At 40.6% G+C, this 22,530-nt stretch overlaps 1 protein-coding gene across 5 annotated transcripts in view; it reads left to right on the top strand.

Annotated features, from left to right (window-relative positions):
* Positions 1 to 22,530, top strand: part of LOC119653383 (protein Fe65 homolog) — a 289,307-nt gene that overhangs the window by 229,786 nt on the left and 36,991 nt on the right. For 4 of the 5 annotated variants that reach the window (XM_038057933.1, XM_038057930.1, XM_038057932.1 and 1 more), the window contains exon 3: positions 13,344 to 13,511. The exons of the other annotated variant lie outside the window; for it this stretch is intronic. In XM_038057933.1, coding sequence (XP_037913861.1) covers positions 13,367 to 13,511 — 145 coding nt within the window. In that variant the 5' untranslated portion in view covers positions 13,344 to 13,366. The remainder of the gene's footprint in view (positions 1 to 13,343; positions 13,512 to 22,530) is intronic. 5 annotated transcript variants of the gene reach the window in all.

Below are 22,530 nucleotides of genomic sequence, written 5' to 3'. Positions count from 1 at the left end.
TGGAAAGGCGGGGAGTTCGGGGGGTCGAAAGTGATCATTTATTTAACGGGGTCATTCTCAGAAACTGCCTAACCGAAAAATCTGAAAGAAAAAAATAAAGAGACTGCTACTATATGGCGGCTAGGCTCCGAAATACCTTCCATACTGATATCCCTTCAAATAAAGGTAATAATAGTATATTCATTCTAGCACCGCGTGGTACGTACAAAGAAATACACAAAACCTTTCATACCTGAAGCGTCCAGCTTCCGGTTTTCCAACTTGTTCTTTTCTGTAATAATGTTTCTTTTTTTCACGGAGATATGTTGTAAGCCCAAATTCGAGCTCCCAATCTGGAGAACTAACCCAACAGTCACGTTTCGCCGCATAACTCTTCCCCGTCTACCGCAGATTGACTTCACCCAGAGGATGACAATTGCAGGAGCTACTGACGCAATGCGCACTGCACCGTTACTCACTGAGAAAAACTGTGAGAAGCATCGTCCTCTCTTCCTAGCATTTCTAGATCTAAAGGGCGTCTGACCGTCTGCCACAAAAACTCATTTGGAGTGCTCTACGGTGACACCTAGTGGCAGCTATATTAAAACCGCTCCGTGTCTCTGTTGGTGTTCACCAAGGGCACTTCTCTTTGTTCCTGTTGTGGATACTGTCACATGGAACATCCAACGCCGTGCATACTGCTCTATGCAGATGATGTTTTTCTAACGTCTTACAACAAAATTTGTCCGAAATTGGAATCATTGCCTCATATAACAGTCCTAATATGAACAAATCAGAATGTTTGACGACCGACCGCAATGAAATAGGCACTATCACTGCCAGTGGTGGCGAGCTACCGAAAACTGCTCCATCTAAATATTTCGGATCAGTGCTATCAGCCAATGGTGAACTGCGTTAGTTCGCCATGTCATCCTCTGGCTCTGAGTGTTGCCCAGCTGTAAAGGACTAAGAATGGAGATGAAGATGTTGCGTTGCGTCCGAGGTGAGGATATCCGCGATCTATATGAAGGTGCACCGACCGTGAAAAAAATTATATATGAGGCGTCTTCGATGGCATGGACATGCAATTCGCGCTGACGAGAACTTACTTACCAACAAGGACAAAAAGAAGAATGTGGTCAGCATTGCTTTCGCTTGAGATTTTTACCATGATTTGACTCAGATACTCAATTTTAATTGATTAAACCATGGCACGCACTGAAGAGCACGAGTAACTGAGACAAATAGCAGAAATGAAACTAAACAAGTTGGGAAGCCAGAAGCTGGACGCATCAAGTATGAAAGGTTTTGTGTATTTCTTTTATAAAAACATTAGAGCGTGCATTTGTCCCGTTAGTACCTAGCATGTGATATATGCATATATTATGTGAAAATATCCACTTTCAAGTGATATTGACATTCATAGTCTTGAATTAGCAAAGAAGCGACAAATTTGACCTATTATAACTTTGTTGGTAATAGTGCGTTTTCCACCAAACCTGGTAGGATCATACTCAATATTATAGCCTACGTTCCTGCAAATTTTGTGGTACAAGGATGAACTTAAGAGAAATTTTCCAATCAATTAGGTGTATTGTAGGGTATTTTGGAATCTAGGCACCTTACAATGGCAGCGTCTTGATTTTTTTTCAGATTTTTCGGTTGAAAAAACCTGTGAGAATAGATCCGGTAAAGAAATGATCACTTTCAACCTGACGCACTCCCCATCTTTTCAACAAATGACAAAACTAAGACCGGCTTCGGAAAGTAAAAACCGAGACCTTTCATTTGATACCCCACAAGAGTATAATATATTTGATGAAATAACTTACACACCCTCTTACATGTATTGGGACCGTATGCGCGAGCGTTTGTAGTTCCCACCTTTCCACCAAATTTTGTGTCATTCGCTGCAACCGTCTCCGAGAAAAATCCGTGTGACAGATTAGACGGACAGTAAACAAATTTTATTTATTATTGTTTATCACAAAAGCTTAAAAAGTAAAAGTAAGATGCTACCAAACGGTCCCTCGTATATGTGGTATATCAGACTTTGCTTTATTTTGGTGCTGATATTTAGTGTATCAAATAAAATATATTCTTGTATATATATATGCTTTAAGTTCAGTAAATTTTTTCAACCCAGAACCGTACACTTCAATGTAAAGGACCCATAGACTACATATTCCCCCCAAATTTCATGATAATAGCCTCAACCATTTTTGAGCACATAGAGTGTGACAAAAGGACAAATAGATACTGAATCGATGTTATCTTTAAAATAAACCTACGTTGCGCAAATGAACGGTTTCTAACGCTTTAAGCTTACATCTTCAGTCATAAGTCTCAAGTGCTCCAGTAGTTCAACTTTCGAACTCAGCGAGCTTCACGTGGCATGAAATTATCCACAAATAAATCAAGTCATTTCGGATTCGCACTGATTAAGGAAACAGCTGGTTCTCGAATTTTCTAGCAGGATATAGTATATGAATATATATATTCCTCGGTTACCTGGTCCTGTTTGGAAAGTCTAGACTTAAATCAAAAACTCGTTTTCGGAAGCTATTCCGTCGGAAAATCTGAAAGGAAAATCAAAATGATTTTCATATGTACGTGACACATAGAAAATACCCCCAATTCCGATATCTGTTTCAATAAAATTGAAAATAGTATACTACGTTAGTTTATAAATTTTTTGGAAATTCTTTCGAGTAAATTAATTGCGTCCAAGATATCATGTGCACATGTCATATGACGTTTTTTAGCTCATACCGAAACACTCGTCAAACAAATAACAAGTATATATGACTCCTGATAGGTCAAAAATAAAGAATAATACCTTCTTCATTCCTTGGCCCGATTCAGAAGCGAAGTCGCCTCGTCTTGTTCAGCTGCGGCAATTTGTTCTGTCAAAGGCCTTATCTGGATCGCGAGACTTTCAAATCACTATCTATCGTATCCAGCCACCGTTGCTTCGGCCGGTCTTTTTAAGGTTTTGTGTAAACACAAAACCTTATTAAAATCGGTTTACTGTCTGTCTGTCGGTCTGTCTGTCTGTCTGTCTGTCCGTCTGTCTGTCTGTCTGTCTGTCTGTCTGTCTGTCCGTCACACGCATTTTTCTCGGAGACGGTTGTAGCGATTGACACTAAATTTGGTAGAAAGGTGGGAACTGTGAACGCTCACGCATACGGTAAATTACATCCTTTTACGTTGAATTTAAGGGGGGGTCCCCATACATGCAAAAGGGGGGTGTAAATTTTTTTTTCATCAAATATAGTCATGTGGGGTATCAAATGAAAGGTCTCGGTTAGTACTTTTGGAAGCCGGTCTTACTTTTGACATTTGTTGAAAAGGTGGGGAGTGCCGGGGGTTGAAAGTGATCATTCCTTTAAGGGGGCCATTCTCAGAAACTACCCAACCGAAAAATCTGAAAGAAATCAGGAGGCTGCCACTATATGGTGCCTGGGCTCCGAAATACCTTCCATAGTGATATCTGTATAAATAAAGTTAATAATAGTATATTACCATAATTTTTAATAATTGACTGCAAAACCCCCCTTAAGTTCATGCTAACACGACGAAATTTCACAACAATATAGAGTATAACATAGAGCATGATCGTACCAAGTTTGGTGGAAATCGCACTATTACTGACAAAGTTATAATACGTCAAAGTTATGGCTTCTTCGCAAATTCAAGACTATGAATGTCAATATCATCCGAAAGTGGATATTCTCACATAATATATGGACATATTACGTGTTACGTACTAAGAAATACACAAAACCTTTCGTACCTGAAGCGTCCAGCTTCCGGTTTCCCGACTTGTTTTTATTAAAATCGGTTTACTGTCTGTCTGTCTGTCCGTCTGTCTGTCTGTCTGTCTGTCCGTCACACGCATTTTTCTCGGAGACGGTTATAGCGATTGACACCAAATTTGGGAGAAAGGTGGGAACTATGAACGCTCACGCATATAGTGAGTTACATCCTCTTACGACGAATTTAAGGGGGGGTACCCATACATGCAAAAGGGGGTGTCAATTTTTTTTTCATCAAATATAGTCATGTTGGGTATCAAATTAAAGGTCTCGGTTAGTACTTTTCGAAGCCGGTCTTAGTTTTGACTTTTGCTGAAAAGGTGGGGAGTGCGGGGGGTTGAAAGTGGTCATTTTTTTAACGAACCCATTCTCAGGAACTAATAGTATATTAAAATAATTTTTAGTAATTGACAGGAAAACCCCCCTTAAGTTCACCCTAGAATCACAAAATTTTGCAGGAATATAGGCTACAGTATAGATCATGATCCTGCCAAATTTGATGAAAATTGCACTATTACTAACAAAGTTCTACTAGGTCAAATCTGCGCTCCTCTCTCTCTCTCTTACGTGCTACATGCTAATGGGACAAATGCACACCCAAATCTCTTTATAAAAGAAATACACAAAACCTTTCATACCTGAAGCGTCGAGCTTCCGGTTTCCCGACTTGTTTTTTGGTTTTTTCCCGTTCACTTTGATATTCAGACAAAACTTAGTAAGTGCATTCTCGCTGGCACGATTTAGGTTACCATACCATTGAAGACGGAGTGGATAACACTTAAATTTTGGATTTCAGACGTTCGTTGATAGGATGGTCAGAAAGAACATCACTTGTGGGACGCCATTTCATTCAAATTGTGCTAATGCCTGAAACAATTCTATAATGCAGTTCACAATTGATTGCTAGTTTTAAGCCGACATATTTAAAACACCCAGTTCTGGGCAGGTCACTGCCACAGATAGTGCCAGTGATAGTGCCTGTTTCATAGGAATCGGTCCCCAAAAATTCAAATTTTATTTATTTCTCATCTGAAACCGTGTTGCCTATTTTGCCAGTCATATGGTGTTCTACCTTCCTCAATTACCCGATTGAAGAATTCATTAATCCCAGTATTGGGTCCCAGCTCTTCCTTTTCCAGAACTTAAATGCGATGTTGTCAGGTCCTTTAGCTTTTCTCAATTTCATTCGTTTTATTGCTTTCTCGACTTCACTTGCGTTGAAAGTTTGAATTACTCCTAATGTCGGCAGTGGTGGTGGAAGTGGGAGATCCGTTGAAATGTGCGCGAAGTATTCTCGCAATCTATCCGTCGTGGGTCGTCGATCGGTAAGCAAAATACCGTTCTTGTCATTAACGCAACAGAAGTGTTCGATATCCTGTGAGCGGTGTTGTCGACATATAAACTTTGTATAGACGCCTTTTAGGTTTGCGTATAACCAAAAAATATGTACAGTTGGATCCCGATAATTTCCGGTTAATTGCCACATATTTACCGGTCCCCAGAAAAAGCCATATAAGTCCTATCCAAGCAATTTGGACCCCCTCATAATTCCTATTATTTTTATGTTCCAGGTCACTTAAAAAGTCTTATAATTCTTATCTCTAGCTAAAAACCACATTAATTCGTGGAATTTCGAAGAAGGGAGGGGGGAAAATAAAAAAAGCCAGATAAATGTTTCCTAGAAAATCATGTACTTCCCCACACAAACGGGAACTTTATTGATCTTGTGCTAGATTTACACTGTAAATGTTATTATGCCAACAAATCATGAACGTAATGACCAGTGGCGGTAAGCATTTTAAAGTCCTTGCTCAATTACATTAATTCTGATGAACAAGGATAAAATCCCAGATATCGGACAGAAAGGTAAACATACTTCTTAATATGTGTACACATATTTGTAATATTGATACAGTGGAACACCGATAATTCGTACATCGATTGCTCGTATTTCCGTCTAATTCGTACATTCGTACACAGTTAATTTTCTTTATTTTGCGCATCCGATAATAGGTAATCCCGATATTTTGTACCGAATCGTCAGTCCCTTGATGATACGAATTATTACTCTCCTGCTCTTCCCTTCAGTACATTACCAAGGACGCTTTACAATCATGCTGCTATTTCATTTTGGATGTACCACGAGGATGTAAGAAATTATAGAGTCAAGCACATTTTTTCATTTTTCTTCATGAATGAATAACTAAAATCGATGATTAGTTTGCCAAACCACTATACTTTTCGCTTAATTTCTTCCCTGGAAAAATGAATTTCTTTTTACTAAATTGTACTTGAAAAAATTGATTACGGTTCTGTCTAGTGGCAAGTGGCAGCACGGCAGATACCGCCTCATCTCATCACGTGAAATTTAAAGGGGTCATCCCGTGTGAAGGCCGCTTTTTTTTGGCTTTTTTAAGAAATCTTTTGTGAAGAACTGGACAAAGATGCAAATACGAATTTTTCACCATAGATTTATTAATATCTTGAGCGTGCATAGTAATTTTTACAGCCCGATCGCATCTTTCGTTATTGAAATACAGAGCAACTTATACACCCATCTCCAAAAAAAGGTGGTTTTCTGCTGCCATGCTAGACGGCGCTGCGATCATCTTAGAGAAAAAAAAAGCAAACGGCATTTTGACGTACAGACTTAAGTACAGTCCACAAACTAGGATTATTAAAAAATATTAAAAGCAAAATTTTTGGTGCCTTGTTAAACTTTTTTCTTTTGAATTTTGGTTTTTTTTTACGGCTTCTTCAATGAATAAAAAAAACTACTGAATGAATCGAAATTATCCTAGTTTGCGGACCGTATAAATATGTTCTGAATAAGTCGTGAAAATTTCAAAGAATTTGGTTGGACAGATTTTGGGCTATGGTGGCAGCCGATTTTCAGATTTTCAACATGCGGTTTCGAGAAAAACGCATTTAAAAAGTAGAATGCGATTTTTAGCCATAAAACCTTAACTGACCATTAATCTGCTATACCTAGTCCATAAACCTTAGGTTCCTAAACAAACACATGTATGGCCTTAGCTTCAATTTTTGCCCTTTTAGCGAAGCCATTCGAACGTCATTCGGACCGATAAATACGAGCTTTATTACGGCGATCCACATAAATCTGGTATGTAACTTATCACGTGTTTAACACTATAATTACCGAACGACTCCGAATATCAAAAAATCACTTTGCCCAGATATTCTACACTATATCTAGATACAATTGATGCCAAAAAAATTCGATTCCGCGGATCCGACACACGGGATAACCCCCTTAAGAGGGAGTTTCCATACCTGTAAAAGGGGGGTGTACGTTTTTTTTACCGAATATAATCATGTAGGATATCAAATCAAAGGACCGAAAGCTGGTCTCAATTCAGAGATTTGTTGCACAAGGGGAGAGGGAAAGGGCTGAAAATTGGTAATTTTTCTTCAGAGACCCAAACGAAAAACACCATGAAGCTGCCATGGTACGGTGCTTATACTCCGAAATACCTTCCACATCCGATATCTGTTTAAATAAAGTTAGTAATTTGAGTATAATTTTTAGTAAATGGCTGAAAATTCCCCTTAACTCCATCCTAGAATCATGAAATTTCAGTATTAAATGCAGTACTGTAGGCTATAGTGGAAAGCATAATACTACCAAGTTTTGTGAAAATAGCACTATTATTAACGAAGCTATAATATATAAAAATTGTGACTTCAATGCAAATTCTAGGACTTTGACTGTCAGTTGCACACGAAAGTGAATATTCTGACATTATTCTATTAGGCATATACATTTCGTGAGAGGTACTTATAGGACAAATGTCCACTCAAATGTTTGTAGTTAAGAAATACACAAAACCTTTCATGCCTTGAGTACCTCAATAAGTTCAGCCCGTTTACTGTGTTCTTAAGTTGAGGTACGTTTCGTTTACTCTGAGATGTTGTTTCGGGTTGTGCAGGGTACTATTGAATAAGAAGTACGTTTCTGAGTCAATAGATATTAAATAAATTAAATTAAATTTAACTTTCTTTTTTTAAATGTATTCTACCTGTTACATCCAAATATTCAGGAACGGCTGTAGGTATGTGAGCTATCGAATGAAAGATAGGCGGGGCTTATTATAATAATAATCGTTGGTGCAACAATCTAATTGAATCAAGGCCTTGAAGTGAGCACTTCATCCAAGACCGTAACGGTGCACTACAGGATTATAGTACCCTATAGGAGGCAATCTGGCCAGCATTGCGCTCGCCTGACATTATTACCCCAATTTGACTCAGGTACTCATTCACAGCTGAGTCGACTGGTATCCGACGTCAAATCACGATACAAATCTCTCTGCCACTAGTGAGATTTGAACCGCGACCTTCCGTAAGACAGCCTTGTGCTCTAACCACTTAGCTATTCGGGCAAAGTGATCCCGAATGCACTCTCAAAACCTACCCAAGCGAAAATACAAAAAATAAATATGTTGCATAATTTTATGACGTCAAATGCTTGACGTCTACTCTAATAGTGTTGCTTGATTTCTATAAGTATGCTAGTTGGATGCTTCTGTAGTCGGGCTGATTGGCGTAAAACCTTAAGACTGATTATGCTTCAATTTCACTGTCATTGCGCTTAATGCTGTGCAAGTGATAAGCTCACAGCAGCAAGACAAGCCTAACCGGGCACAGATACCCACGGCGACTGGGAATTGAACCCAGGGCTTGAGGGGCTAGCGCCCTAACCTACTAATCATCCCGCCGTCATATTGGACAATAAGGGAGCGGAGGAACTAGGAGGAAGAACGCCACTACACAACTAGGACCTTTCTGTGGAATCGGAAAGAAAAATAAAGAACGGCTGAGGGAACTATACTGGGCGAACCTACCAGTAATGGAAGGAGGATGCGAACTCAAACGTTGGAAGCATTGTTCTCACTTCACCAAGAAGAGCCCTCCGATCATCGTAGCTAAATTACCATCTTGGAAAATTAGGCATATCTACGGACACCCTATGCAGATTCTGTGCGGAGAGTGACGAAACACTGTGTCATTTATTCAAAGTAGGTTGAGTCATTTGAGACAATACTTAATACCAGGTACCAAGTTGGAATACTTGGAAGTAGGGAATATAATTTAATTCCTGTCGGTTAAGGCTTGGTTTACATACATAGTAAATAGATATACTATTACCAGTGAAGAGGCCTAATAGTTCTTCTAAGTTCAATGTAACTCCCTTTAACATTACTATTATCATTATTAAGATAACCACTAAAGCTAAATGAAAAAGTTCCAAAAGGAAAGAATTAACCGATGCTAACTTTTCATCATCGAAAAATAACAAACATATCAGTTATAGTCAAAACGGTAGAATAAAAGTCCATAACACTTGCCGATTTTCACAAGGTCCACATCCTCGACGCCCGGCTGCCGTCTGTTCGATGCTCTTCGCTAGGTAAATTAACACTAACGAGAATGTTATTTGAGGATCTTGTGTGCACAACGATAGTGTTTGAGACGAAAGCGATTGGTGCACTAGCACATATCAACTAGGACAATCCAAAATGATTAAAGTTATATCACTTTTTAGAGACGGCTTCACATTTATCACAATCAGAAAATTGCAGGTAACCTATATTAAGTGAAACACAATCTCCTAAAACAACTTAAACACAGACTTTTTGCCTGTACTAGTGGAAAGGAAAAAGAGCATATTGAAAGTCCTGAAAATACTCAAGACGTGTTGTTAGTTCCTTACAGTACCTAATTTGGAAAAACGTTTGTTCTTGGAATTGTTCGCGATTGGGGATTCTACCGTATATGCATGTGGGCGGACGAATGTTGTCCTATAGGTGAGCCAGGTTGGTGGGACGACCGATACAGCAAGTGATTTGTGGTAGCCCACTAAAAATGTCTGGGAGCTAAATCAGTAACGGTGCTGTCCTCAAGGAGAAAAGACGTCTTGGGAAACGCTGCTGAAAAGTAGTTATTGAATTCTCTTTCACGTCTTTCATCTAATCGCCATCAAAATTGGTATATATAAGTATGTGGCTTTTACTCAAAAATATTTTTCGTTTTTGTAAATTGCCCCAGGACCTCAATGCATCAACTTGTGCAACTTCCAATGAGTTCTCATGACAAATAATTACTGTTGATTGGCGAGACATTAAATTCTGAAAATTATTGAAAAATTTACCCAAAAATCGGATATTGGAAGATCAAGCTGGCATGCACGGCAAATGCTGTTGAAATATTTGAAGAACGAGGCTCACAACTGGAAATATAATGAATCAGAGCTTCTACTTGAGATGCTGCTGAAACATGAGAAGAATAAGACCCACGCCCAAAAAATTACCCGACCAGAGCTTCTACTTCAAGAGTTGTTGAAACTTCGGAAAAGCGTGATGCATAATTTAATAACGTTCGAGTTTAAACTTCTATTTGAAAGGCTGCCGAAACACCTAAACTAAACAACGGGGTGTACGAATTCAAAAATTCAAGCAAAAGCGTCTAATTACTGCTACAATTGTCGAAGAGCAAGACACACGATGTGAAGCTGAACGCTCACAACAGGCTCGAGCAAGATTGAGAATTGAACCCAGTAGCAGTATTCAATTACAATGAAGACTATGAGTACAAAATGCATCGAAATGTCCTCATTTATATAATGGCTATATTGTGCTTATGTCGTCGCGCTTTGAAGTTTCGGTAAGAAATGCCTGGCATATTTTGTTTCACTGGCGAAGTCAATTTGCCACCACTAATTGGCCCGCTAGATCCGCCTTTAACTTATATTGCTGGGTTTGCTCAGGAATCCAAACATTATTTACAGCGCATTCGGAAATACGAGAACAAGGCATGCTTTCATTTGGGTTGACAAAGCTTGCAAAATATGGTAACTTTATATTAACATTTGGTGTTAGGACATGAAGGGAGTTTAACGTAAATGCCTGTGGTGTTGGCATAATCCCATGGTCCTCTTCAGATAGGGATTGATTTGGAGACTACAATCAGATCCCCTCCGAGATTGGCACAGCCAAAGTTTATAATGAGTGCATAAGAAGCCTATCTAATACGTGGTATGGCGCCCGAGTTGTACAGCGTAATTCCACACTAGAACCCACAAAGAGCTCTACTAACAATATGGGCGCAGCCACAACCGCCTTGAAATGACCAGAAGGTGGCCAACAGCAAACAACCGAGTCGGGAGCACATCCCTCAAGAATTCTCCAGAAGCATATGTGTCAGACAGTCCTCCAGGTTTTGATGGTACCTCACCGTGGGGACGAAGTGCAAAGGCAAGTGCGCCATATGATTTGTTTATTTCTTCCAGTACATGAAGAAAATCCGCAGTTTTTGCAAATATACATAGACAGAACAACGTCTGCTGGGATCAGGTAATACTCTATACTATATATCTTTTTAAAGGTAAATCTAGATATTAACATAAATGAGCCACCGGAAACAGATCCACATGATATTTGCACATGAATTCCCAAATGGTACGTATATGCGTTGTTAGCAGTTTCCTTTTATATCGAAGTGAATGGATGTAACATGCGGTGTACCGCAGACGGCATAGTTTTCATTGCTCCAGTAATTTGCTTAGGCAACCGAACCTTTAGATTTGAGCCACCCGATTATTTAATCTTGGTAGCAGACTGAGATGTATAAATCAAAGTGAACTTTACTCTAAATTGACTATTGCAAAGTCTTAGGCGCCAGAGCAGTCTGAAACACTTCTGATGTTGCCTTGCGAGCGGTATTTCCATGTTAATTTTGAGGTAAGATGCCCTCCTAGATGCATTACGTTACGTTCGAGAGAATATAATACACATGTGGTCATATATGTACGTCCAAAGACCGGCAGTTACTTTAATTCTCCACAAATGCTTGTAAAAATTTGCTTATCCAAAACCGAAGCATTACTAGGAGCCAAAGCATGAGGTGGAGGATTCCTCCCTGTGAACAGCTGCCTCGTAGATCTCGGAGAATGCGGTGTAGTTTATTTTTACTGTAAGTATGTGGAGTTCTGGCTTTGCGGATGTATCTCTCTAGTATGTAGGTATGCTGTCTATGTGAAACGGCCGCTTCGAAATATATGTCTCTAATCAACTGATCTACTAATCCCTCCAATCAGAAAGGAAGACTGATCAGTCGGAACCTTTTTGTGTCCATGTACCCTAGTTTTTGAAGTTGAGAAATGAATATGACTTGCAGTATGGCCAAGTTATTGGAATATAAACACATATCAAGCATGGGTGAAATATATTCCAAATATGGATACCGAGAACACTCGTTCCCTCTACTACACGTTGATAGATCAGCAGCTTCCTCCAAACTAGTAGCTTTGTACTGATGAAGGGGGTAAGTTGCTCCCGAAATATATATCTAGATTGAAAAACAAAAATTGTAGTTTGGAGGAAACTACTATCAGTTTTAGGCTAAACTACAAATAGCAAGCGATATCGAATCTCTCTACGCCAAGAGTGATGTCACCTGGCCCAGGATATTTGTAGTTTGGGAAGGAGTTACATGCTAAAGACTAGTCTCTGGGTTGAGCACTTTTCACGACGATTGGTCCAGAGTTTGGGATGCTGCCTGGGAAATGCACTTTAAGCCGTTCCCTCATTCCTGAACCTTTTACTATGTAAAGTTAGGTTAGCCAGTTTGCTGGATGCGCTTCCAACTAGGATCCGCCTTATCTACGTGGTTGTTTCGATCGTTTCTATGTTCACCGCTTAGCAGATTTTCTGTTCTTCAGCTCTTCTTTCAGCCTCGAATTAAACAATCTGCAGAACTTGGTCAAGCAGTACCCCAGCCAAGTCACTTCCACCATGGTGGTTCCCCTCCGTTGTCGTACTGAGAGAGCTTTCCCCGAAAATTTCGGTCATGCTGGGTTGTTTTCTCATTTCCAGCACTGGATGTTACGCACCTCCCAGAGATCCCTAATCAGAGGCCCAAAGCTACTTCATATGTATTATTGATCGCTAGTCTGCCTTTCGCTGACGTCGAAATGAAGCAACTGTAAGTTGTTCCATGCAAATTACGAAATCAATGCGCCAATAAGTCTGAGAATATGAAATTGTTTCATGTTCACTATCCTCCGCTTGCCAGGAAATGCAACCATGCCATCATATAGGTTCATTGTCCAAATTGACCAGTCGAGTGGCCTAGATCGTCGCGTATTTATACTAAAATTTTCCTGCTAGTACTCTTTATGCCACCATCAAATAGGTCGTTAACCATAGCAGGCTGAAGATCTTTCGTCACCAACAAATCAATATGGCATAAGTTCAAGCCGCTAATTTCCCCTTCGCATTCCGTGGTTTTTGGACGAAGTATAACATACCGAGTATGTATGTCATACATGTCTTACAGCAGCCGATCCATGACCACTCGTAATTAATGTGAAGAATTTTGACACTGGCGATAGACGCATTTTTGTAAAATTGGGGATACAGAGTTTTCCATGGTATTAATATATAAAATATGACGTTAATTTTATTTCATTTTCTTTTTATTTTGTTCATAGCAAAAATTTTAACAAATTGTGTTTTCTCATTTTAGGTAAGCGACGAACTCTACCTTGAATGTTGTCGGGTGAAATTCTGATTCGAGCACCATTGAGTGTGGCAATCTTACCGCCACCCTCATTGATAGAAATTTGCAGAGCAATGGCGGCTATTGCCACTCTTGCCAATTCACAAAGCATTGATGATGATGACATATTCTTGGGTAAGTCCAATTTGACTCTTCTCTAGAATGGCAGCCTCGCAAGTTCCCAGGGGGCTCCGAATAATACACGCCACCAAAATCCGAAACTAAATCATTCTTTCTTTATTTCTTTATTTACTTTCACTGGGAATATCGCCGCCCACCATTCCAATTTTCATAATTACCTACTTACGTTTTATGGTGCCTAATGTATTTTTCCGTCTTGGCTGGACTCTCACTTTGGTCTAGTTTTAGGATAAAATGCCTTCTTTATGTTTGAGTGCTGCGTGACCGACATACATACGCTTCTGGCCATTGTGCTCGGACGTCCGAGGAAAAACAATGTTTTACGCAGCGAGCGCAACGCATAGGATGTCGAAGTTTATTTCGTTTGCGTGTCGTACTATCACTGGTCGAATTGGTGCCAGTGTGGCTTTTTATTGGACAAGTCCTACGAAACTTCTCTTAATTTCTACGGCTATCAAATGTTTTTCTATTTACGACAGCCTTGTCACTTGTATCTCCGAATTTCTGACGTTGTGCAAATGAAGCCAATTAGATGGTCGTCGCCTGTGGGATATAAAACTGAATCCCATTATAGTTGCCCGTAAAGAACAAAACAATACTAATTGAAGTTTATTGATGCTGGTAACATTTTGAATTTTCACTGTAAGTGTATACGAGCCCATAGAAAGATAGAAGACATTAGACCTGGAGATTTATAAGAAACCCACGGATACCAAACGAGACATTCCAGCCATATCGGATCAAGCTCATCAGCACAAAATCGCCTGTTCCTACCGAAGAAACAGGTTTTGGAAGGTAGAGGACTAGTTCGCAAAATACGAAATGAATCAAAGAAAATGTTACTGCAATCGATATTCAAACACAACCCTTGCATCATTTAAATATCAATTTTATCAAACGTGCAGCACACTAAAGTATCTGATTACAAATAACCGTCACCTGGATTCCGCAAATAAACATGCCAACGCCAGTTTGTTTTCGTCACATGGCGTCAAATAGGCGGCATCGTCCACATAATTTGTTTCTGACTGCTAAACGCGATTGTAAGGAACAAAATACTTTTTCTGAATGTATTATAATTTATGGTTATCCCTTCTTTCTATGAAAAATTCTCAAAGTCAAGTCAAATTCGAACTTACAGTAGCCAGCCAAATCGTTTAATTTTAATCCAATGCGTGTGAGATGTGTGCGATGACCCGTCAGACTGAGGACCTTGGTTTTGTTCGTGTTTATCTTCAGTCCAATTCTATTTGCTCCTCTTTCCAACTCGAAAGACAGTTGGCCAAGTTCCATAACCCGGCGAGGGAGCAAACAGATGTCATCAGCGCAGTGGAGGTGTTTGGGGAAAGATGTCATGGTCCATTGAATTCCTTCGTGAAGAAGGTTACTGATAACAAGAAGAAATAACAGCGGTGCAACCTGGACTACGCTTTGGACTTCAAAATTCTCTGAGATTTTATCTCGGTGCAGCACATGATATTTTGCGCCATCATATGTCGCTTTAGTTTCTCTGGAATGCCCCTCCTATGTAGAGCAGGGCGGATACACTCACTGGTCACGCTATCAAAAACATTCTCGAAATCGATGAAGAATAGGTGAAGCGAAGATCTAAAGTTCGCGCGGGTGTTGATGTGGTGAATGCAAGAGGATACGGAGCGGAAGCAGCCTGTTCTCCATCGATCAAGTTTTTGAGATGTTTTTTGATGCGTCCCAGGATTATTTTAGCTATTATTTTTGCAACAACAGAGATACTTTTCCAATTGTTTTTCAGGATCTTAACGATCATCCCATTACATCATCTTTCATTCTCTGAGAAAGGCCTCGGATTCCCCAGATTTCTTTATGGTTAGAAATAGCAGATCTGCAGTAATTGCAAGTGCAGCGATTAACAATGTTGTTTCCACCTCTTCAGCTGCTTGTCACCTTGGATGAAAAGTTGTTGGCTAACGTCGTTCACAGAACCATCAAAACATTTACTCACATGCAGACTCTTTCGTGATGAAATCAATGTGTTCTGCCACATCTTCCACTTCCCTGACCAGCCCAATAACAAATTCTCTATTGTGACGGCGCACACCACGCTGAACTTCTCAGGATTTTGCTCGGTATCGGAGTTCGATCGCGTCACGTTCGTCATCGCTCTGCAGTCAGTCAGATCTTATTACGACTGTTCGGGACGTGGCTGACAACCTATGTTGCACAGGAGAAAAGAGCATTTTTGATGGCAGCCCAATGCTCATCGATAGTCTCCGGCAGGTTACTCAATATATTTGCCGTCCGATCAGCAAGACAGCTTTCCCACAATCGAGCAACACTCGCGGGGTTGGAGGGGGGGACGTAACGTTCCAAGCCTGCGTGAAATGGCGGACGCAACACGCAGGCGAATATAAGCGACTATCAGAGACAATTCCTAAATCGTCTGCTAATCGTGAAGTGATCGATCTGATCGCTCCTATGGTGTCGGTCAGTTGACCCTATGGCAGGCTATGTGCCCGAACAGTGTGCCGCAAATAACGAAGCGGTTGAAATTGCAGAAATCCATGAACCTGAAGCAATGGGTCATCATCATCACCATCAACGGCGCAACAACCGGTATCCGGTCTAGGCTTGCCTTAATAAGGAACTCCAGACATCCCGGTTTTGCGCCGAGGTCCACCAATTCGATATCCCTAAAGGCTGTCTGGGGTCCTGACCTACGCCATCGCTCCATCTTAGGCAGGGTCTGCCTCGTCTTCTTTTTCTACCATAGATATTGCCCTTATAGACTTTCCGGGTGGGATCATCCTCATCCATACGGATTAAGTGACCCGCCCACCGTAACCTATTGAGGCGGATTTTATCCACAACCGGATGGTCATGGTACCGCTCATAGGTTTCGTCATTGTGTAGGCTACGGAATCGTCCATCCTCATGTAGGGGGCCAAAAATTCTTCGGAGGATTCTTCTCTCGAACGCGGCCAAGATTTCGCAATTTTTCTTGCTAAGAACCCAAGTTTCCGGATAATACATGAGAGCTGGCAAGATCATAGTCTTGTACAGTAACAGCTTCGACCCTATGGTGAGACGTTTCGAGTGGAACAGTCTCTGTAAGCTGAAATAGGCTCTGTTGGCTGACAACAACCGTGCGCGGATTTCATCATCGTAGTTGTTATCGGTTGTGATTTTCGACCCTAGATAGGAGAAATTGTCAACGGTCTCAAAGTTGTATTCTCCTATCCTTATTCTTCTTCGTGTTTGTGTTTGACCAGTGCGGTTTGATGTTGTTGGTTGATTCGTCTTCGGCGCTGACGTTGCGACCATATATTTTGTCTTGCCTTCATTGATGTGCAGCCCAAGATCTCGCCCTGATAGCCGCCTGCTCGATCTGGATGAAGTTTGTACGTCTCGGGTGGTCCTTCCCATGATGTCGATATCGTCAGCATAGGCCAGTAGTTGGGTGGACTTGAAGAGGATCGTACCTCTTGCATTTACCTCAGCATCACGGATCACTTTCTCGAGGGCCAGGTTAAAGAGGACGCATGATAGCGCATCCCCTTGTCGTAGACCGTTGTTGAGGTCGAATGGTCTTAAGAGTGACCCTGCTGCTTTTATCTGGCCTCGCACATTGGTCAGGGTCAGCCTAGTCAGTCTTATTAATTTCGTCGAGATACCGAATTCTCTCATGGCCGTGTACAGTTTTACCCTGGCTATGCTATCATAGGCGGCTTTAAAGTCGATGAACAGATGGTGCAACTGTTGTCCATATTCCAACAGTTTTTCCATCGCTTGCCGCAGAGAGAAAATCTGATCTGTTGCTGATTTGCCTGGAGTGAAGCCTGGGTCATCATCGTTATCGTGTAATTGCTCTGAGAAAGCATCCTTCTTCACTGTATCGGAAGTCTCCGTTGGTACACAGCATTGTACAATTGTGATCCTTGTTAACTTGGACCACAATGTTGCAACCATATGTCTATCGAAAACCGGCCCCCAGGTCAAGAGAGTGCGCTTTACGGTAGCCGCCAGAAACGACCGGACACCGGATTCGCTACTGCTATCGCTTGGTTTTCCAAAGTACCAAAGCACATTGCCATATGTGAGGCAAGACAGAGAGGGTACTCTCCAGAGGCCCATCACCTTACCTAGCTTAGGCGCGGAACTCCCGCTCAAGTTGGCGAAAGTGTTGTCGAGGAGCGTGCGCACTTTCCAAAAACCAATCATAGTCGGTTATATAGCCAAATGTCTTCGGCGTTCTTGACGTTTCGTTAGCAATGAAGTTATCAAATTTGCAGGTTGCTACCCTTCAAATATCTCTTTTAGCGGCCTCTTACGACGAGCAGGGAAGATTTTGAATGTATTCTTAAGCCGATCCTAACTTTTCTCAGAAATAGATACACGTATTAAAGGTGAAAGAAAGTTGGTGAATATACAGTGATGGGAAAAATAATAAGAACAAACTCATGCAAATATTTGAATGAGCAAAACAAATATTTTATCATTGTAAGAGAATTTTGGATAATGGTACTTTATTTGCTATTCTGTTTGAAAGGTAACTAAAGTTACGAAAGGAGGAAATAACTATAAAAAACAAATAGTATATATCACAGAATATTCCAGAAACAAGTTTTTTAGAGTATTTTATAAGACTTTCAAGTCAATACAAGGGGAAAAGCGGGAAACACCTACCAGGTTCGATCTGGCTTGTATCCAAAAACAGTTCATTTAATCATCTGATTTAAAAATAGAACTCAGTGCTACAGTCGCAGTCGGTGGGTATGCCGAGTTTGGCGGCATGGTCCCTTGAAGGCCAGTGCGCCGTTCAAACCGCATTTTGCATGCATTTGCACGTATTGCATTGAGGTCCCCGGTTGCAAGTAGTACGAGTAAATTCGATCCTTGATATTCGCTGAGAGATTACACGTCTGTGGGCTGGTTGCGGCAACCGCATCTTGTCCACACACGTGCAATCTCGCACCAACCAAAAGCTTCCTTAACAACTCGGTTGCATGTTTGTGGCTAGTGTAATGTACTTGCACACGATGGCATATTGTGAAAGGTTTGGAGTTTGCGGCAAGTGGCAAGCGTATAGACCCGGCATAACGCATCTTCAGGTGTTCCACTTTACCCCGTACACAAAAGTGAACTTAAGCGAATTTGCTCCATATCAAGGCCACATTTTCTACCATTTAATGCGTAATATTATGTCCGAATAACTGAGAGGTTAGAGCATAAGGCTATCGTACGGAAGGTCGTGGTTCAAATCTCGCTAATAGCAGTGGAATGTATCGTAATTTGACGTAATCGTAATAATCACGGATGAGCACAATGCTGACCACATTGCCTCCTACAGGGTACTGTAATCCTGTAGTGTACCGTTACGGTCTTGAATGAAGTGCTCTAGCACACTTCAAGGGCCTGATCCAATTGGATTGTTGCGCCAACGATTATTATTGTTATTTCCGAGTTGTCACAATCTCGGCAGATGCCGGATTTTACCTAATACTAGCACTAAGTGCCAAGCATTTAGGCTCGGAGGATCCTAACTACTTAAAAACTAAAGGGGCGCTGGTGGTAGTGGCCGGTGGTATGTTAATGGGAGAATCGGTCGAGAAATCCCCGCAACATTGAGCACGTATTATTAATATTATTATTAATATATAATAGCGAGCGTAATGCTGACCACATTGCCTCCTACAGGGTACTGTAATCCTGTAGTGTACCATTACGGTCTTGAATGAAGTGGTCTAACACACTTCAAGGCCCTGATCCAATATGGATTGTTGCGCCAACGATTATTATTATTAATATCTTACTGGCAATGTATGATGTTTTAGTGTGCAGGATTGGATCATAAGTGTTGGTTTTACCGCCAATTACTGGCGTGAACTTCAAAGACAATCCACTGCACTGTCATCTTGTTGGCGACCAAAATGAATCATTACGGGTCTACTGAGAAAACAACGCGTGAAATACATGGCATCCTGTTGGAAAACACAACTGTACCTCGTGGAGGCCACTCAAAAATCTTAGTGTGGAATAAATTCGCACGAAGCGGTACAAGAACCAGTGCTCGGCCTAGGCTTGCCTTAAAAAAGAAACCTTTTATTACGTCGCTATTTATAAAAGAAGAACTTGTAAATATTATGGCCTATATTATATCTTGTATTCTCTTCAAAATTTTGTTCCCCAAACATGAATTTAAGAGGGTTTTCTAGCAAATTTATAAAATATAGTAAATATAGTATAAAATATAGTAATACACTCTGCGACAAAAATGGAGGGGTCGCACCATTCGAATCTGTTCTGACAGTAGGGCGACATTATCAGCACTAAATAGCAACGACATATCAAGCCAGTTGGTGTGGAGTTGTCATCAGGTGGTGATGAAACTTGGCCGACTGAACGCAACATTCCTGATGTGGGTGCCGAGGCACACTAACATGCTGGTAATGAGGAGGCTGACAGACTGGCTCGTCGAGGGTCTGGATCCACAATGGTAGGGCCAAAACCAGCTCTTGGAATCCGACCATCTACTGTCAAGTCTACTCTGAAGGCTGAAATTGCAAGAATTCACGCAGCCGAGTGGAGAAATTTGGACTCTTGCCGGCACGCAAAAATCCTTGTGAAAGAGCCTAGGGCCACTAGAGCGGCATTTTTGTTGTCCCTTAAGAAGTAGGACATGAAGACCCTAATAGGGCTTTTAATGGGACACTGCTCCTTAAACTACCATATAGAATAGATTGGGATAATGGTTTCGGCTATGTGAAGAGAAGGAGGAGACGGCCCTGCACTTTTTATGCAGCTGCCCGGCCTCCTCAGATGAAGACGCCTTGCCAAGATTTTCTTCAATGAAGAATCTGCATACTCTCTGCCTCTGGAGAATGTGCTCAGATTTGCTAAAGCCTGCGAACGCCGTAGGCGGGAAGCCATTGAATAGGCGATTTACGGAGATAGTACAATGGGCCTAACAACGGCCTAAGTGCTCGGAGTTGCGGCTCCCCCCAGTAAACTAAACTAAACTTAATACACTCATATTCAAAGAAGATATGGGTATGGGGCCTATTTTGACGTTAAGATTTTCTAAAACAGTCATTTATATCATTCAAAATTATGAAAGTACCACAATCGTTCTCTCTACCTTGTTTTGCAAACCAGAAAATGTTTCTCAAGAGAAATATTTAAAGTAAAGAAGTAATAACTAGTTCGCGAAGCTGGGTGCTATTTTTTGTTAAAAGAGGGTGCCAAGCCCGTATGGATAGTATGGGGAAGTGACTATAGCGTGCATGGTTGAAAAGTAACTATTGCTTTGACGAGGAAAATCACAAATGCCATTTATAATTGTCACTAACAATCCAATGCATTAAAAACTTCACTGTCCGAACCGTGGATCAAACATTCGATTAAAATATTCCCCATTACCCATAGAAGATAACTTATGATTAATCTTAACGATATCTGCAAGACCCCTCATTAATTAGGAACTGAATTCAATGAGTCAATGGAAATTTCCGATCCGGATATAGAGTAAAATTTTAGGTAAACTCAACTTTGCTGCTTTTGTAGTTTGAGTAACTCGTTTTCAGAAAATCGAAAGTATAGAACCGGATAGAGCCATTTTGTGAAAAGGTGGGGTAAAGAACTTTCCTGCAGACTAACAACTTTAATTTCTTTCAGCCTGATCCTCCTTGCCTCCTTGTTCTAGCCTACCAACTGGATAAGGCGCTTTGGATATAATTTTCCTATGAAATCGAGCCTCAATGCAGCACATGACATTCTTCGACGTGATTAGGTCATTTTGATAATAAGCGTCAATTCCCCCAGAATGCAATTCCTTCATATAGTACTCGAAATATATTTTCTGTATCGAAACCTTTCTTAAAATCAATATCTCCCTCCCCTGGTGGGGATTCATCCCCGTTCTCGATGTTGTGATGTTGTGATCGTGGATGGAGATCTGGATACCAAAATGCTCGAACATTTCGTAGGAGAACAAGATCGTAGAATCCATAATAACAATGGTGTGAAAACTTTGTAGATTTCTGTAGCGAACATAATCTCATCCCTTGGGAAAAATCTTAAGTAGCGTAAAGAAAGGAACACGAATTAAGAAAAGCAAGTGGGAAACCAGAAGCTTAACACTTCAGGTGTGAAAGGTTTTGTTGATTTTTTATGTAAGAATATTTAACTGCAAGATGGTTCCGTAGTGTATATACATTTAATATACCCGATATCCATTCAAATAGTGGTCTGACAACAAAGAGGCGACTTTGAACTCCTATAACTTTGCTTATAATAGTAGCAAAGTTTCCAAACTTTCCAGTATGGTGCTTCCTATTAAAATCTTATTGCACCTCAGATAGACAGTGGTTTTATTTGCAACAAAACCTTAGGAATTTACATTAGAAATACAAATCAAAAAGCTGTACGAATTTGTACGCAAAAATTAAACAAGTCAGAATACTGCAAGCGGTGTGTGTGGTATGCACGGTATGTGAGAAAAACTCTCTATGCAAGTTTTTCCACTCGTACACGGCTAATAATTCAAAATATTCCTTGATATGTTTCCAAACTCCCACTACCCCTTTCATATACTTGTAAAATCAAAACTGCCCTCCTGTAACTTCGTTAATAATAGTTGGATTGCCTTCAAACTCTTGAAAATTATGAATGAACTGAAAAGGGGTTTTCAGGTAAATTTCTAGAATATAGTAATATACTATTATTAACTTTATTTGAAAAGATATCGTAAGGGATGTGTAGGTCACCACTGTGATTTTTAAGGTTTTGTATAAAACTGTGTACGGTCTGCACGTATGTCTGTCTGTTCGTCCGCATGTCTGTCTGTGCCCGTCTGTCACACCTATTAGCTCAGAGACAGTTAGTCCTATTGACGTGAAATTGGGTAGAAAGCTAACACCTGTGAATACCCCCGCATGCAATGAGTAATATAGTTCCACGCTGAGTTTAAGGGGAGTTCCCATACATGCAAAGGAGGGGTGTATATAGTCAAGTGTGGTATCAAATGAAAGCCGAGTAG

This window comes from Hermetia illucens, chromosome 4 (genome assembly GCF_905115235.1).
Source record: "Hermetia illucens chromosome 4, iHerIll2.2.curated.20191125, whole genome shotgun sequence".
In the NCBI taxonomy this organism is placed as follows: domain Eukaryota; kingdom Metazoa; phylum Arthropoda; class Insecta; order Diptera; family Stratiomyidae; genus Hermetia; species Hermetia illucens.
The sequence above is the reverse complement of the archived record's forward strand: the minus strand, read 5'-3'. Positions and strand labels throughout refer to the sequence as shown.